The 16,291-nt window shown below is 45.3% G+C and overlaps 1 protein-coding gene across 4 annotated transcripts in view; it reads left to right on the top strand.

Moving 5' to 3' along the window:
- The window catches only part of cpne3 (copine III), an 86,332-nt gene that overhangs the window by 29,262 nt on the left and 40,779 nt on the right, over positions 1-16,291 (top strand). For 2 of the 4 annotated variants that reach the window (XM_038809112.1, XM_038809111.1), the window contains exons 2-6: positions 1,916-2,052; positions 3,370-3,549; positions 5,333-5,407; positions 10,240-10,311; positions 10,579-10,662. In XM_038809112.1, the coding sequence (XP_038665040.1) occupies positions 1,916-2,052; positions 3,370-3,549; positions 5,333-5,407; positions 10,240-10,311; positions 10,579-10,662 (548 nt within the window). Of the gene's footprint in view, positions 1-1,915; positions 2,053-3,369; positions 3,550-5,332; positions 5,408-6,381; positions 6,576-10,239; positions 10,312-10,578; positions 10,663-16,291 lie in introns of those variants that run through there. The other 2 variants (XM_038809114.1, XM_038809113.1) reach the window with 2 other exon arrangements.

Genomic DNA, 16,291 nt, shown 5'->3' with positions numbered 1-16,291 from the left:
GCTGCAGAGGTTGAATTTGGCACAGTTGGTAGAGGGATTGAAGGCAGACTTTATGGGGTGGGATGTGCTGCCAATGTCATTGGCTGGTTGAGTCCAGATGGTAAAGATGACGGTGTTGCCAAAGTTTTTGTTTGTGTTTCAGAAGCTCCCGATCTTCGGTCCAAATCCTTTTTTAGGAAGGTTTTTTTAGGATGATCTTGAGGTTAGAGTTGGCGGGTAAGGCTCGGAGCGTGTTTTTGGAGTGGGGTGAATTTAGAAAACTACTATTGGGCAGCAAACATTCTAATGGTTAGGAAATGGGTGGTGGAGGAGCGGTCGGTGTGGGGGCGGGCGGAGGCTGCCTTGTGTAAAGGGACCAGTTTGAGGGCACTATTGCTGGCGCCCTTCTGTTCTCCCCGTCTAGGTACTCCAGTGTTGGTGTCAGTGTTGAGGATGTGGAACCAGTGCCAGCAGCATTTTACAATGGAAACATGTCTCTGTGGGAGCTGATTTGCGACAATCATAGGTTTGCCCCAGACTCGGAGCTTGGATGTGAGGTTCCGGTGGTTGGGGCAGGAGGGGATAGAATACTTGAGGGATTTGTTTGTTGGAAGGAAGTTTGCAGACCTGGAGGAGCTGGAAGGGACATATCAGTTGCCGAAGGGGAATGGATTCCGGGTACCTGCAGGTTAAGGACTTTGTGAGGAAGGAGATGCCTTTGTTTCTGGTGCTGCAGGACAAATTCCTGTACAAGCAGGAAATAGGAGAGGGCAATGTTTCTGACACATATGGGGAGCTGTTGAAGAGAAGTGTCCCGGTGGAGGTTAGGCATGAATGGAAAGAGGAGCTGGGTGGGATACTGGGAGCTGGAGTATGGAGCGATGCCTTGCAGAGGTTTAATGCATTCTCATTGTGTGTAAGACTAAGTGTCATCCAGTTCAAAGTGGTACACGGGGCCCACATGATGGTGTCCAGGATGACTTCTTTCTAGGGGTGGAGGATAGGTGTGGCGGTGTGTGGGGAGGAAGGCGAACCATGGCCATATCTTTGGGGCGTGTCCGCGGGTTGAGGGGATTTTGAACAAGATTTGCAGATATAATGTCGAAGATTTTGGTGGTAACAGTAGCTCCGAGTCCGGAGGTGGAGATGGCAATATTCGCAGTGTCGGAAGATCCAGGAGTGCAGGTGAAGAGAGTGGCCGATGTGTTGGCCTTTGCCGCCCTGATAGCCTGGAGATGGATTTTGTTGTGCGGGCAGGACTTGAGGCTGCCGAGGTTCGGAATAATGGGTGAGTGAGTTAGCAGAGTTCCTGCACTTGAGAAAATCAGGTTTGCCATCAGAGGTGCAGAGGAGGGGTTCTCCTCGAGTTGGAGGCTGCTTGTCGACTTCTTTAAGGAATATTGAGTGGGTGGGCGGGGGTGCAGGAGGATGTGGTTATCTTTCCATTTGGGCTGGGGGGCGGCGTGGGTTAAAAGTTTAAAAAAGGTGGGGAGTGTGGCAGGCACCGGGGTAGAGTTCCGGGGGGAAAGGCATTTTTTGTGGCGGGGGGGGGGGAGGGGGGCGGGGGGCGGGGGGCAGGATGTTTTGGCTGTCTGCTCTTGCAGCGGTTGGATTTTGATTTTCTTCTTTGTGTATATTTTTGAAAATGCCTCCGGTAAAATATTTTTAAAAATAGAAATAGAAAGGGCCTGGAAACATCTGTGGCGAGAGAAACAAAGAGTTACGTTGCAGATTAATGACCTTTCATCGTGTCTGGATTTGGAAATTGAGCATCCTGTACAAATTATTGTTGGGCTTGTGGTTAAGGTAAAATGCTCGGACAGTTGGGGCTGCAAATGTTGGGGCTCTCGACTGAAGGAGGGGGAAATGTAACGTTTGAGTCAAATGCAACCTGGCTGCATCAACTATATGTTGTTTTGTTCTGTTTCTCTTGCAGGGCAGCAGATGGCAGATTGTGTCAGCAAAGTTGAGCTGAGTGTCTGCTGTGAGAACCTATTGGACAAAGATCTTACTTCCAAATCAGATCCACTGTGTGCGCTGCTTATGAACGTTGGTGGAAATGAATGGGTTGAGGTAGGTGATTCTTTTCAGATGTGCAGTGCAATCTTGCACCCATGGAACAACAAGATCACATCAATGGTGCTTTTATTTTCCTTCTATTCGGGTTGAAGAAACACATTTTCTAACTTATTTTGCCGATCTGCCTCCCACTATTAAATTCTCCATTCCTTACTTCCACGCAGAAGATATGAGTGAGGTTTTTGTTTCAAATTTTGCTGTCCCACAGTTCTTCAGGCTAGTTAGTCTCCAGTGGGGACCAGCTTACAGAGTGGACACCGCTAACAAGGTCCTGAGATTTTACTTAGATAATCAATATTTTTTAAACTGTCCTTGAGTGTTACTTGTGATATGATTGAAATTGATAGTAAAGGTCTGCAGGAATTCTGAAAGTTATAATTTTGCCAGTAATAACGTGAATGGTGCTGTATGAACTGCATCTCCACATAAATCCTTCATAATTCGAGTTTACCAGAAGTGATTCATTGATTTCTTTTTTACCTGTCTTTGGAGCTGCTGGTGATTCTTTTGTGGTAATGAGACCTCTAATACCAGTTTATAGTGTTATTTCCCATTGGTATTTTGTAGACTTTGTTGTAGCCCTGGTTTATCAGCATATAGTTGGTGCCTTTCACCCATCTGAGTCTGGAAAGAAAATAGAGGGTAAGCTATAGTTCAACACGATTTTTACATAGATTGTGATCATCAATTTTTGAGTTTACAAGACACTGTTGGCTTGGGCTGTGCCTTTTGATCCATTTTACTTTAATGCTTTTAATATTAGCAGTTGAGAACTGCAGAATAATTTGTTGAGTGAACGAACAATGACTTTTGGGGGTTTTATCAGTAGGTGCATAGATTTCACAAGTGATGATATAAAGTTGTGGAAAAGTTATATTTTATAGATTTGAGCACCTTATACAAAAGATGTTAAATCCATATTGTAGATTTGCCAGGATAATCCCAGGGATGGAATCAAAACTTGTGAGCAGAGACTTGAGGCTATTTCCAGAAAAGATGATATTCAGGGAAGATTTTTAACATTATGAAAGGCTTTGAGGTGAGGAATAGGGAAAGATTACTTCTCTCCCCTTTTGTTGGTAGCATTGTGGATAGCACAATTGCTTCACAGCTCCAGGGCCCCAGGTTCAATCTATAGTTGGTGCTTGAAGAAATTTGAAAGTGACCACAATACACTAAAATAGAGTTGGGCGGTTTCTGCTTTGTCGTTAGTTAACGATGTATCTTGGGTTTAGAACACTACTGGCATGAATTGTACTTGTTAATTCTTTCACTCCAGTAGTTTTAATTTGTGAATTTTATTCTTTGTAGATTGCTCGCACAGAGAGAGTTAATAACTGTCTCTCTCCAAAGTTTGCAAAGAAGTTCCTCATAGATTACTGCTTTGAGCAGATCCAGAAACTGAAGTTTGGAATTTACGACATTGACAACAAAACCATTGATTTGAGTGATGACGACTTCCTGGGAGAGCTTGAATGTACTCTGGGACAGGTAAATAAGAATAAAAGTTTTTATTATTTGTTATTGCCACTGAATAACACTTTGGGATTTTTTTATACCAATGCTGAATTAGGTAAACAATTTACAAACCTTAGGTTACCTCTGCTTTGTTAGGGCGGCACAGTTGTTAGTGCTGCTGCCTCATGGCGCTGAGGACCCAGGTTCGATCCTGGCCCGGGTCACTGTCTGTGCAGAGTTTGCACATTCTCCCTTGTCTGTGTGGGTCCCACCCCCACAATCCAAAGATGTACCGAGTGGGTGGATTGGTCACGCTAAATTGCCACTTAATTGGGGGGGAAAATTGGCTCCTCTAAATTCATAAAAGAAAATAAATAAATTTTTTTCATGGGAAGGAAAAAAGGCTTTTAAATTAAAAAAAAATATGCACACTTTTGGCCTAAGTCTTGAGAGAGAAGATTCCGTGGAGGCTTTTAAATTACGAAGGATTTCGAGAGGATGAATAGGGAAAAATGACTTTTCTCTTTTTATTGGAGTGTTCACCGCTGATCTAAAGGAAGCTGCCCACAAGGTCTGGTAATACTTTTGTGACAGCAATTTCAGTCTGGTGCCATGTTGAGGGGATTTCGAAGTGTACAACTGCAGTATTGTCAGCAAGGATGTTAAATGCACTGAATGACTTCACTTTTAATTTAAATCTTAAGGTATTGACATAAATGATTATGGATTAAGATAAGAGCCAACTATTATAAACAAACTTTTAAAAAAAATAAAGCAAGCGTACCTGGAGGTTTTTTTACAATAAAGAAAGTTGACAGACTGCAAGTGAATTGTTTGATGGTACAGAACTTCATCATGCTATCGAAGCTTTTCATCGTATACTCGTCCGGACAGCTAAGCAAGATGAATCCACAGTAAAGGGAACAATAATTTAGACTGGATGGAAGAGAGTGCTGCTGATTGATTGGCAAATTCAGTCTGATTGGAGAACAGAGCAGAGAACAGTTAACTGCCCAGTTTTGTTTCAAATTCAAACCTGACAGGTTACCTATGATTGGCATTACCATGGAGAATGAACCAGGGAATGGCCCCAAGTTTGCCTTGCAATATCTTCAGCAATCTCAACTTCAGATATTTTCCGTATACATTTCTACATCTACAGTTATAATGGAAACTGCCTGTATAACTTGTTAAACTGGAGCCACTGCTTCTGTTCGTAGTAGAACTGCAGTGCTTCCAGTGGTGGAGTAACAAATTTACAGCACAAGCACTTGCGCAATTTTCACTGTAAATATAGACATGGGCGATCTGTATTGAAAATAACTAGCTTGGTACATGTAGAAGTAAGGATTTTAAAATCGATTTTAAAATTCTGTTTTATTATTTCACTAAATTTTAATGCAAAACTCTTGCTGAATAATACATTATGCAGTAACAGCCTGATATATAAAGCCGGCTAACCATTTCCATTTGCTAGCACGATCTCCTACTTCACAATTGATTCTGAAATTAAGAGCACATAATCTCAGTCTTTTGTCAATAATTTATGTTCTTGTTGCATGCTTGTTTAATGCCATTTATTTTTATACGCTCTGCCTTGGTCCCAATGATGCAATACATGAATTTGTGGTATTTGAGTCGAGGTAGAATACTGCTCTTTAGATTATACCATTGAATAATTCACAGTAACCTCTCTGCAAATTCAGGTATAAGTGTGAAGGAACATCAACATTTTTACTCACTGATTTGTATGTTTTGCCTGTGGTTATTGTTCCTATTGGAAACCGTGGGCCTAATAATCGAGTTGTTTTGACAGATTGTCTCCAGCAGAAAATTGACTAGACCTCTTCTACTGCGAAACAGAAGACCAGCTGGAAAAGGAACTATCACGGTACAGACTTGAAATAATTTTTTATTTAATTGTCAGGTGTACACTTTGGTGAATGCAGCTGGGAAGTAATTTTAATATATGTCAACAACATTAGGAAAACAACACAGTGGATCATACAAATGCATTTGTCTTAACTGTTTCTCCCTCTGTTATTTTTCTTCCTTATCTCTGCTAAAAGGAGGTGTCTTGTGCTAGCGCCCTCTGACATATTGCCCAAATTGTCATACTGCACCGGAGCTTAGACTTCAGCATATCCATATGACATTGCTGCAGGACTCTTCGTGTTCCTTGGGGGGGGGGGGGGGGTTCATTTTATATGTATAGTGGATTTTTAACAATATTCCTACTCCTGATTAGTTGGGGGAGAGGACATTACCGTTTTAAATTGGTTAGGATTATATTCATTGGAGTTTAGAAGAGTGAGGGGGGATCTTGTAGAAACCCATGAAATTCTAACAGGATTAGACTGGGTAGATTCAGAAAGAATGTTCCCAATGGTAGGGGAGTTCAGAATTAGGGTTATAGTATGAAGATAAGGGGTAAACTTATTTAGGACTGAGGTGAGGAGAAAATTCTTCACGCAGTGGGTGGTGAACCTGTGAAATTCACCACAAAAAGTAGTTGAGCCAAAAACATTGTATGATTTCAAGAAGGAGTTAGATATAGTTCTAGGGTCGAAAGGGATCAAGGAATATGGGGGGGGGGGGGGGGGGGGGGGGGGGGGGGGGGGGGGGGGGGGGAGGCTGGATCAGAGTATTGAACTTGATAATCAGCTATGCTCATAATGAATGGTGGAGCAGGCTCGAAGGGTTGAATGGCCTCCTCCCTGCTTCTATTTTCTATGTATGTTTCTATGTATGACAGTGCAACTAAATAGCTGCAAGTTTTTTAAGGGGTCAGAAATAGTAGATTTTGGGGACACATAAGTTAACTAGCAGGGGATGCAATAGTCGATACTTCTATTGTCATTGGAGCCTCCAGATTCCTGAATGCTTCAATTGACGTACTTTTGGCTGAGGTAAAGGCAAGGAAAAACCAATTGCTCAACATTCAAGCAAAGTCACATAAAGCGGTCATGATAGAGGAGATGGCTCAATGCAAACCCCACTCTATCCAGAGCCATGAATTGAAGAAGAAAGACTTCAAGACATCCATGAGGTTAGCCAAGGTAAGTGAAGGCATGAATGCCTGTGTTCACCTTGAAAGAATATTAGGAACATAATTTGCTGTCATTTTCACCCTCACTATGCCAGCGCAATGCCCAAATGAAAGGCGAATGTTCTTCTATCCTACACTTGGAAAGTTATTATCAAAATATGGATGGGCATACCATTAGGTGAAATTAATTGCAGTGGTGAGGAGACACCTTTAGTACTCTCTGCTTTCTTTGCAAAATAAAAGGTGGCTTATGATCAGAGTCAACTAGTAACCATAGGCAACGAACCCTGAGAGCACTGACTAATCATGCGGATTAAGTCAGTGAATCCTGTCTTACATCTGCTGTATACTCAGAATTATAATTATTGTCAACAATTGTTAATTTAGTCACAATGAAGATATTCATAAACAAAACCATCAAAAAAAGATGGTTGTTTCCCTTGACACTGCATCATCAGGTGATGGAGGACCTGTCCTTTGTCTGCAACGTCCTCTCCCTCAACTGGTACCACTAACCTTTTGTAAATGACATAATTGTGCAACATTCATTCAGGCATTATGAACCTATCAAGGTAGCTGTGAGAGGATTTCTGATTATTTTCTTGTGTTGTAATTGGACTGATTGCAAGAGTCTTCACTGTTGGGTTGAATACTAGGAATATCCCTCCTTTTCAAACAGCCAACCCCAAAGCAGTGATCTGGCTCAATAATGCAGATCTAATTGATTTTCCAGAATGAATCATGGTGGTTTCCAAGGTACCACATGTTCATGTTCATGCTTGGTAGCACATAAAGTTGATGGGGCTCTTGTATAAGTTTTCATGAGGTTTTCAGTAACACAATGTACATGCGGGACTAGTGCTATTCTATAAAATTAACTGCTGTGCTCCTTGCTTGAAAGGGTCTTTTTAAGAGGCCTGCCCAATAGAAGACCTAGTAGCCACTTTAATACACTAATGCACAGTAGATGGACAGATGTGAATTAGGTCATCCAAAGCAGCCTGGAAGGACCTGGTGAAAAAAGTCAGTGGTGTTGTCACATATCCGCTAACAACGATCTCCTTGTTCATTTGGGCTGTAAATCTGCATCCAGCAACTGGCATGACCAGTTGGTTGCCTTTAGGTGAATTGGCATACTGATATTGCCTCTGTGAAAAGTCAACTTATGACCTCCAAGCTTCGAATACCTTCTGGAGTGGGTGCATATAATTAAGATCCTGATTTCTTTCATGATGCCTTCGTCATCATGCTTCCATCTTCTACTCCATGTTTTTACCATTACTTCTCATAACATGGGAAACTAGGGTGTTCTCAGTGAAATCCAATGTTTTTCCTAAAATGCATGAAACTTATGCAGTACTTGCTCAAGTCTGACGTATTTTTAGGTGAAGAGGGTACTATGACTGTAGTATGCACTATCTAAAAGATACACTGCAATAAGTTGCCCAGGCTTAATTGATAGCACCTCTCAAAGCTGAAACCTGTGTAATTTGGAAGGACATGGCCTCGATGCTTGGGAATGCCCTCACCTCCCCAATTTCCCTTCCAAGTGACACAGCACCCAGATTTGAACTTGTATTGCTCTTCCTTCATTGTCGCTGGGTCAAAATTCCAGAACTACTTACCTAACAGCACTGTGGCAGCACCTACACCACTTCTCAAGATGGTAATGGGATGGGTAATAAACCAGGGATGGGTAATAAATGCTGGCCTGTCCAGTAATTCCCATATCACAGAATATTTATGGCGAAGGATGAGGCCATTTGGTGCACACTGTCTGCACCAACTCTCCAAACAAGCATCATGACTTTGTGCCATTCCGCTACCTTTTCCCACGTACTCCCTATCTTGGGAAATATGTTTTCTTTTAAACAAAATGTGTTGAATTCATGCCCTGAATCTTCTGGGGAATTGGCAGAAACTTTATACACTAACAAAGAGAGTTGAATAGCTTGAATGCCCTGGCATCTGAACAAATTTGCTGTATTGTTATAGAAGCTAAAGTAATTTTAACAATATTGCTGAACATTCGCAGCATGGTTTATATAGCCATTGTAATGTACAAATGTCCCAAGGCATGTTAGAATAATAGGAAGATGACTAGTTGCCAGCCAGAGAGACTGGATGATTAAAAAGGGTAATGGAGAAGATGTGGTTTTAAGCTGAGCGCAATTAAAAAAGACACTATGGTTTTGCACAGTATTGTTCAGCCTAAGTTGGTGGCCCGGGAAAGGATGAAGTCAGTGGTAAGGAAGTGCTTCCTCACTACTGAGATCATCTCCAAACCTATCCACTTGTGTTTGTAGGGATGGACTTCAGAACAGTGGATTCCACAAACAGTAAAAACCTGGTTGCTTTTGAAATTAAAGGTTGATGAATAGATTGCCTTCAGGGATAATTTGGACAAAATATTAAATATTTAAATATATTAGAATAACTCATAAAATGTGAATCTTTAATGATTGGTATCCCTTAGCTATAACTCTAAATTGAGTGATATATATCATAGCAACTAGAAAGAAGAACGAATTGAAGAAGAATCTGAAAAGAACATTGTGGTCTAGTAACTCAGTCACACAGCGCCTTTTTTCAGGTGCACTGTGAACACCTAAGGCCTCAAAATAGTGGGCTTGAAGCATGCCTTCATTTCTGTCCAGATGTGCACCTCCCACCATTTTGGATAAGGACAAATCATATAGAATCATAGAATCACAAGTTCAGCCCATTGAGTCTGCACCGACCCTGTGAAAGAGCACCGTACCTACGGTCACGCCCCCATCCTATCCCATAACCCAATAACCCCACCTAACCTTTTGGACACTAAGGAGCAATTTAGAATCGCCAATCCACCTAACCTGTACATTCTTGGACTGTGGAAGGAAACCGAGCACCCGGAGGAAACCCACGAAGACACAGGGAAATTGTACAAACTCCAGACAGTCAATGACCCAAGGCTGAAACTGAACCTGGGTTCCTGGCGCTGTGAGGCAGCAGTGCAAACCACTGTGCCTCGATGTCACCCTTGAGGTGTGCCAGACCCATGCCTGAAGTAGATGTTAATACCTTTGCATAAGAAAACAAAACGGTTAAATCCACTTGAGGCCCATATTGTAACATTGGTTTGCCCTGATGTACTCAGTGGAATGAGTGCCGTAAACCCAATAACAAAGATAATTATAACTTAACTGAATGTGTAACCTGGAGAAGCAGTAGTGTTTCTTCCAGCGGCACATTAAAGGACACTCCTAATGGCCACTGCTAACCCTGTACACCCTAGGTCCAGAGATCCCAAACCTCTGCCACTCTAAGCCTCTTCTAGCCCACAATATATTGCTCTATTCCCAACCAGTCCCTTGCACCACTTATCTGAGGGCCTCATTGTGCTCACAGCAGTGCATTTCTTACCAGTATGTGCCATTTTTCATTAGTAGTTGTTCTGTTCTGCTACGATGACTCAATTACAATATGGTTCAATGTTCAATATCGAGGACACCTTGCACTTGTCATTCGGGAACAAGCTATTTGCCGTGGGCCCTCTGTGAGCATAAAAATAGTTGATGCTGAATTTTCCTATGATTTTAAGGCCAATGCCTCTAGTTCATATAGTTGAAGTGCAAGTTACTTAATCATCTTGTTTTTAATTGGTTTCTATTCTGTTCTTTATCTTGCTCAAGATTTTTGCAGAGGAGATAAAAGATAACCGAGTAGTAAATTTTGAAGCACAAGCACGGAATCTGGACAAAAAGGTGGGTTTTATGTGTAAAAAGTAAAATACACAGCTAGTTCGTCAACTGAAAAGATGGAAGATTGACCCATGATTTGGGTTGAACCCCTAGAACACTGACTGTTAATTTCCACCAATTTCTCTTTCAGATTAACAACATTATCAGTTTTGCCTTATATTTCTGAGTTTTATATCTCGTCTTAGAGTATTATCTGTACAGTGAGGGTTGGTTCACGTTTTCCGACTGATGATATTTGTTGTTCCATTTCCTCGCATTGATGGTAATCAGGATTTCTTTGGGAAGTCGGACCCTTATTTGGAGTTCTACAAACAGACTGAGGATGGAAGATGGCAAATGGCGCATAGAACAGAGGTGAGGGTTACAATTTGAAGGGCTATTGGTAACATGTTAGCTCTCGTTTTAAATACACTACTGTCTACTTTTCTTCCTTATGCAATCCAGCTATCTCCATTACTTTGATCCTTTTAAGTGCATAGTAATTGGGATGTTGTGATTTTGTGCCGAGTTGTGGCAATCCTCCTGTTAAATCGGCATCAGTCAGCACTCTCCTTCAAAAAGGGGAAAGCAGCCTATGGACATTTGGGGCTATATCGACTTCACTTTGTATAGAGATCTAAATTGGATAGTATAGTGCTTGATTTTTAGGTCCTATGTGATCACACATGGATAAAAAATTAGGTTCAAGATGCTGGAGCAGACTCCTGCCACGAAACAAGAGCCCATGCTTGTAGTAAGCCACTTGTTTGCATATTAAAATAGCCGACACATGCTTCCAGCCCAGTGATGGGCAACCTAGGCTAGTGAGTGGGCCGCATGAGTGTCCTTCCTTCATCTCAGTGGGCTGCAAGATTGAAATCAGGCTTGTTTGCGAACCAAGACCCCCATGAATAAGATCAAATACATTTAATACACGCTGAATATTTCCTAAAGAGTTATAGAAAATGCTTATTCATTCATATATTAATAGAATTATCAGCTTCAAATGGTAAAAATAAAATAAATATTCATGTTTGGTTGGACACAGAGGGAGCTCACGACTCTCCCAGTCAATGTTATGTGCAATCAGCACACTTCACTTGCCCTTGCTTTACGTGCGGATCACTTCGGTCACACCGGTAGGAAACATCTACGTGGACGGAAATCAGCAGAAAAAGTGGCAACACTGCGCTTGGGCAACGGTCAACAGAATGCCTCTTGGGCTGCATTCAGAACCCAAATTGGCCACATATGGCCCCCTGTCGAAGGTTTTCCATCCCTGATCTAACCTCGGCTGTAACTTTGGAGGTAGCCAATGCCTATCTCTATTTCCTCTAAGTAGCAGTGAAGTTACACCACACCTGATACCTCCCCCACCCCACCTTCATTAATAGTACTTGTTGTGCCTGTGATCTTACTGCCTGATCCACAGTAGCACTGTGAACATCTTAAAATTACTCCCAAGACCGTTGTTCTTCCTACCTGAACCGTGATCACAGACTTCTTTTTCTGCTGCAGGTTCCCACGATTCAACTCGATCACTTAACCTGGAAGTTGGAAAGCTAATTTGTGTAGCTTTCCAGCATAACTCCACTTGCATTCCACTGAGGCCTGAGATCCAAAATCCAGATATCCTCAGAACCCACCGTTTTAGTGTGGGCTGTTAACACTGTACAAATGGGGTATCTCTGAATTTATCCCCATAAGTGTGTTATTGCTTTGATTAATTTGCTACACTTTTTGGAAAAATCAGATGAGTGAATATATATATACTAATCTTTATTAGGGTCACAAGTAGGCTTACATTAACACTGCAATGAAGTTACTGTGAAAATCCCTTAGTCGCCACACTCCGGCACCTGTTTGGGTACACTGAGGGAAAATTCAAAATGTCCAATTCACCTAACAGCATGTCTTTCGGGACTTGTGGGAGGAAACCGGAGCACCCGGAAGAAACCCACGCAGACAATGGGAGAACGTGCAGACTCGGCACAGACAGTGACCCAAGGTGAAAATCGAACCCGAGTCCCTGGCGCAGCTAAACATCAGTGCTAACCACTGTGCTACTGTAGATTGTGCTGGATATTATACGGTAGTGTTCAACCTCTGGATAGTTGTATTCCGAAAACTCCTACCTTTGGCGGCGACCCCCCCCCCCCCCCCCCCCCATTAAGACCATGAACCTTTCATGAATCCATTTACAAAAAGCAGGTATATGATTTTAATAAAAATGCACAGAAATCCTAATCTAACCCATCTATGGACACAATTCTCCCATTCCGCCCGTTACTGGTTTGGCAGCGGACTGCTGTGAAGGATCTGGAAAGAGCCAAAAAGGTGGAAACCTACTGGTGTAAAAATACGTTGGAATTCTCTCAATGGTGGGTTAATAGTAGGTCAGTAATCCTGCTGGCAGAACGCCATTTGCATTCATTTGCATCTCATTGAAATAGCTGCCCACCCCAGTGTGAAATCATGTTGGCAACAAACCTGATTTCCAAAGAGTGGCATGCACAAGGCTGTCGTCCGTTCGTCAGAGACTTTGAGGTGAGTGCAGTAAAGCCTATCCGCCATAGTACTGTGCTGCTCCTGATGTGCTGTGCAACATTCTGCCGAGTCAGACTGGTTTCTACCCTCCTTCTCCATGCTCAGCTGGTCTACAATGACTATACCGTACTGCTGGACCCATGAACCCTCCTGCGCCACCGTCTCAGTTCAGAACTGCACCAGGGATTGGGGAGTACAGTGGTCTCCTTCCCCCTCCCTCGTACAACACACCAATGTCTATCTGGACTGCACAGCGTTGTGGGACCCAGGCAAGCACCGCAGCAGATGTCCAAAGTTCGACCGGGGGTGGAGTACGAGGAGAGTGGGCTGGTGGTGGTAGCCTGACAAGAGGCTAGGAGGGCAATGTGGACATGGGGCTGTGCACCAAGGGGATTAGGCCGAGGGCTCACGATGGCAGGCAGAGGTCCAAGGAGGTGGGTGAAGAGGAAGAACAACTGAAAGCAGATAGAAGCAGGGAGGGAAGCTGGCAAACTGCGTGAAAAATCTCAAACAAAGGGATACCACACTGTTTACTGAAAGAGGATGGCGAAGACTCCAGAAGAGGAGGATAGAGGTCCTAGTGGAGCACGAGCGTCCCACAGGTGATGGGCTGGAGGCAGCATGGCTGAATCGAAGAGCAGACATCTTCTTGAGAGCTTTTGCCTCTGTATTGCTCACATCCTGCATGGTCTGGTGAAGACGGGTGGGCTGCAGAGAGTGATAAGAGCATGCTCAACAAGTACTTAAATATGTCGCTGGGCACCTCGAATCCCTCAGCTGCGGGCGGCTGGGCGAGCTGCCAGCCTGCCAGGAGAGTTGAGGGAACTCGACTGTGTAAAATTAATGTAGTTTCAGGTGGAAAACGTGGCACGGGCTCCCAGCATTCTGTCAATGGGACAGGTGCCGCTGCAGCCATCAGCAACCACAGTTAGTGTCAAAATTGGAGAATTCCACCTAATATCTTGATAAAATAGAAAGTGCAACCCAGAAATATCACCAGAATATTTACATTACTTGGTGATTAGTTCTGGAATCTTCCCCTGACGAGGTATGGTTCCTGCTCTGCTCAAGATCCCAGGAAACTTACAGAAGGTTGTGAATGTAGCTCAATCCATCACGCAAACCAGCCTCCCATCCATTAACTCTGTCTATAATTCCCACTGCCTCGGAAAGACAACCAGCATAATTAAGGACCCCACGCACCCCGGACCTACTCTCTTCCATCTTCTTCCATCAGGAAAATGATACAAAAGCTTGAGGTCACGTACCAACCGACACAAGAACAGTTTCTTCCCTGCTGCCGTCAGACTTTTGAATCGACCTACCTCGTATTAAGTTGATCTTTTTTCTACATCCTAGTTATGACTGTAACATTATATTCTGTAGTCTATCCTTCCCTCCCCATGTACGGAATGAGTTGTCTGTATAGCATGCAAGAAACAACAGGCGCGATTCTCCGATGTCACGCCGCATTGAGAAAGCCGTCGTGAACTCGGTCGAGTTCAACAACGGTTTGAAACGGCCCCGATCGCGATCAATTCTGGTCCCGGGAATGGGCTAGCTTCGGGGCCGCGAGGAACACGGGGGGCATGATGTCGAATGCGCGTCATCAGCGCGCGAATCCCGAATTACGCCGCTCCGCATCATAAAAGTGCGCGATCCACGCATGGAAAGGAGGGAGGGAAATGTCAGAGCCATGGAGGGCCGCCCCGAGGTTCCGTGATACGGACCTGGACACCCTCCTCGATGAGGTGGAGCAGCGCAGGGGCATTCTCTGCCCAAGACGAGGGCATCGCCAGCCTTCCAGCGTCGTGCAACGGGCCTGGCGTGAGGTGGGCACGGCAGTCAGTGCTGTGGGGCAGACCCCTCGGTCTGGGGAGCAGTGCCACAAGAAGCGCCACGACCTCACCAGGGCTGCCAGGGTAAATGCCACGAGGGTGCCCCCGGGTCACAAGCATCCCCCCCATGTCCCTCATCATCATCACCCCCCCCCCCACCCTTTGCAGGCACGGGGGGGGGGGGGGGGGGGCGAGAGTGAGTGGAGGGTGGTTAACAAAGTTGTCACAGACCCACATGAGCGCTGCAACCCCCTGGAGAGATGCCATGGTGTAGCTGCAACTTTCCCCCCAACCTGTGCCAATATCTGAACGCCCTGATGTTCCCTGCCGAATTGTAATACTCTATGGCCCCCCCCCCCCAAACAGGACAAGACTGCTCACAACTGCCGAGAGCGCAACAGAACTGGAGGGTGTTCACCCATTATGCACCCCCTGACAGTGTTCGAGCAGAGGGCACTGGACCTTGCTGGGGGATCTGCCACCCGAGAGGCCGCGCAATGCGAGGTTGGAGGTGCAGAATCAAGTGAGACAACCCTGCATGACAACCACCACCCCCCTCCCCCCTGCCCATCATCTCTCCCCTCACACTCTACCCACTGGACCCCCCATCTTCTGTCCATCCTCCAAATCCGGGACTCTCGAGCGGGACATAGAGGACGGACAGTGACGACTTCCATGCCTGTGCGTTGTCCGAAGGTCGGGCTGTGAGACAGGACGGGGTCAGTGGACCCAGACGCACAGAGGACAGCGACGCAGTCAACGGACTCACCTGACGCTGAACCGTACATGGGCCGCAAGCGCCCTGCGCTGGGACATGACTGGGACCAGGACACTCCTGAATTTCTGATGGACGAGGACCTAGAGCTTGCGGCACTGCTGTCTCCCACACCATCCACCATCCCAGAGACACTCACCTCGGTTGGGCAATTAAGTGATAAGGCTCCTGGGTCACGGTCTGGTCTGCACCACACAGCTGAACCGGTACAGCAGGTGGAGGTCGGAGCAGCCGAGGGGCTGGACGATCGGAGGGCAGCCCAGGCCCAGCATCCAGCTGCCGCCCAGACGTTTCCCGGGTTCCTGGATTTACTCAACCCACCTGGACAGCCGATGCATTTTGAAACCCAGGGACACAATGACTGGATGAGGGCCGTCTTCCAGCAGCTGCAAACTCAGTTAGAGGAGTCAAACTGCGTCCAGAAGCAGGAAGTGGTGCTGCTCATGGCAGCCACCCAGGCCGACACCGCACGGGTGGCGTCCGCGGTCGAGGCAATGGGTGAAACGGTATCAGCTATGGGTCAGGTTCTGCAAGGCGTTGGGCTTCATGTGCACGCGTCATCCATGGCCCAGGAGAGGGCTGCCATCTCACGGGCAGCAATGCGCCAAAGCCAACATGACATTGCCGGCGCGCTACGGGCCCTGGCCGAGTCTCACCAGGCCATGGCACAGTCCCAGCAGTCAGTCGCGGAGAGCATCGACCGCCTGACGCAGGTGCTGGATGGCGTCGCGCACTCGGGCTGAGGTCGCACAGTCCCTGGTGGGAATGTCTCGGACCCTGGTCGATGCCGTTGCAGGCCTCCAGGACTGGCAGCGCCAGGTGTCGATGGGGCGACTGGGCACCT

The sequence above is a fragment of the Scyliorhinus canicula genome, chromosome 10 (assembly GCF_902713615.1).
Source record: "Scyliorhinus canicula chromosome 10, sScyCan1.1, whole genome shotgun sequence".
NCBI lineage: Eukaryota > Metazoa > Chordata > Chondrichthyes > Carcharhiniformes > Scyliorhinidae > Scyliorhinus > Scyliorhinus canicula.
The sequence above is the reverse complement of the archived record's forward strand: the minus strand, read 5'-3'. Positions and strand labels throughout refer to the sequence as shown.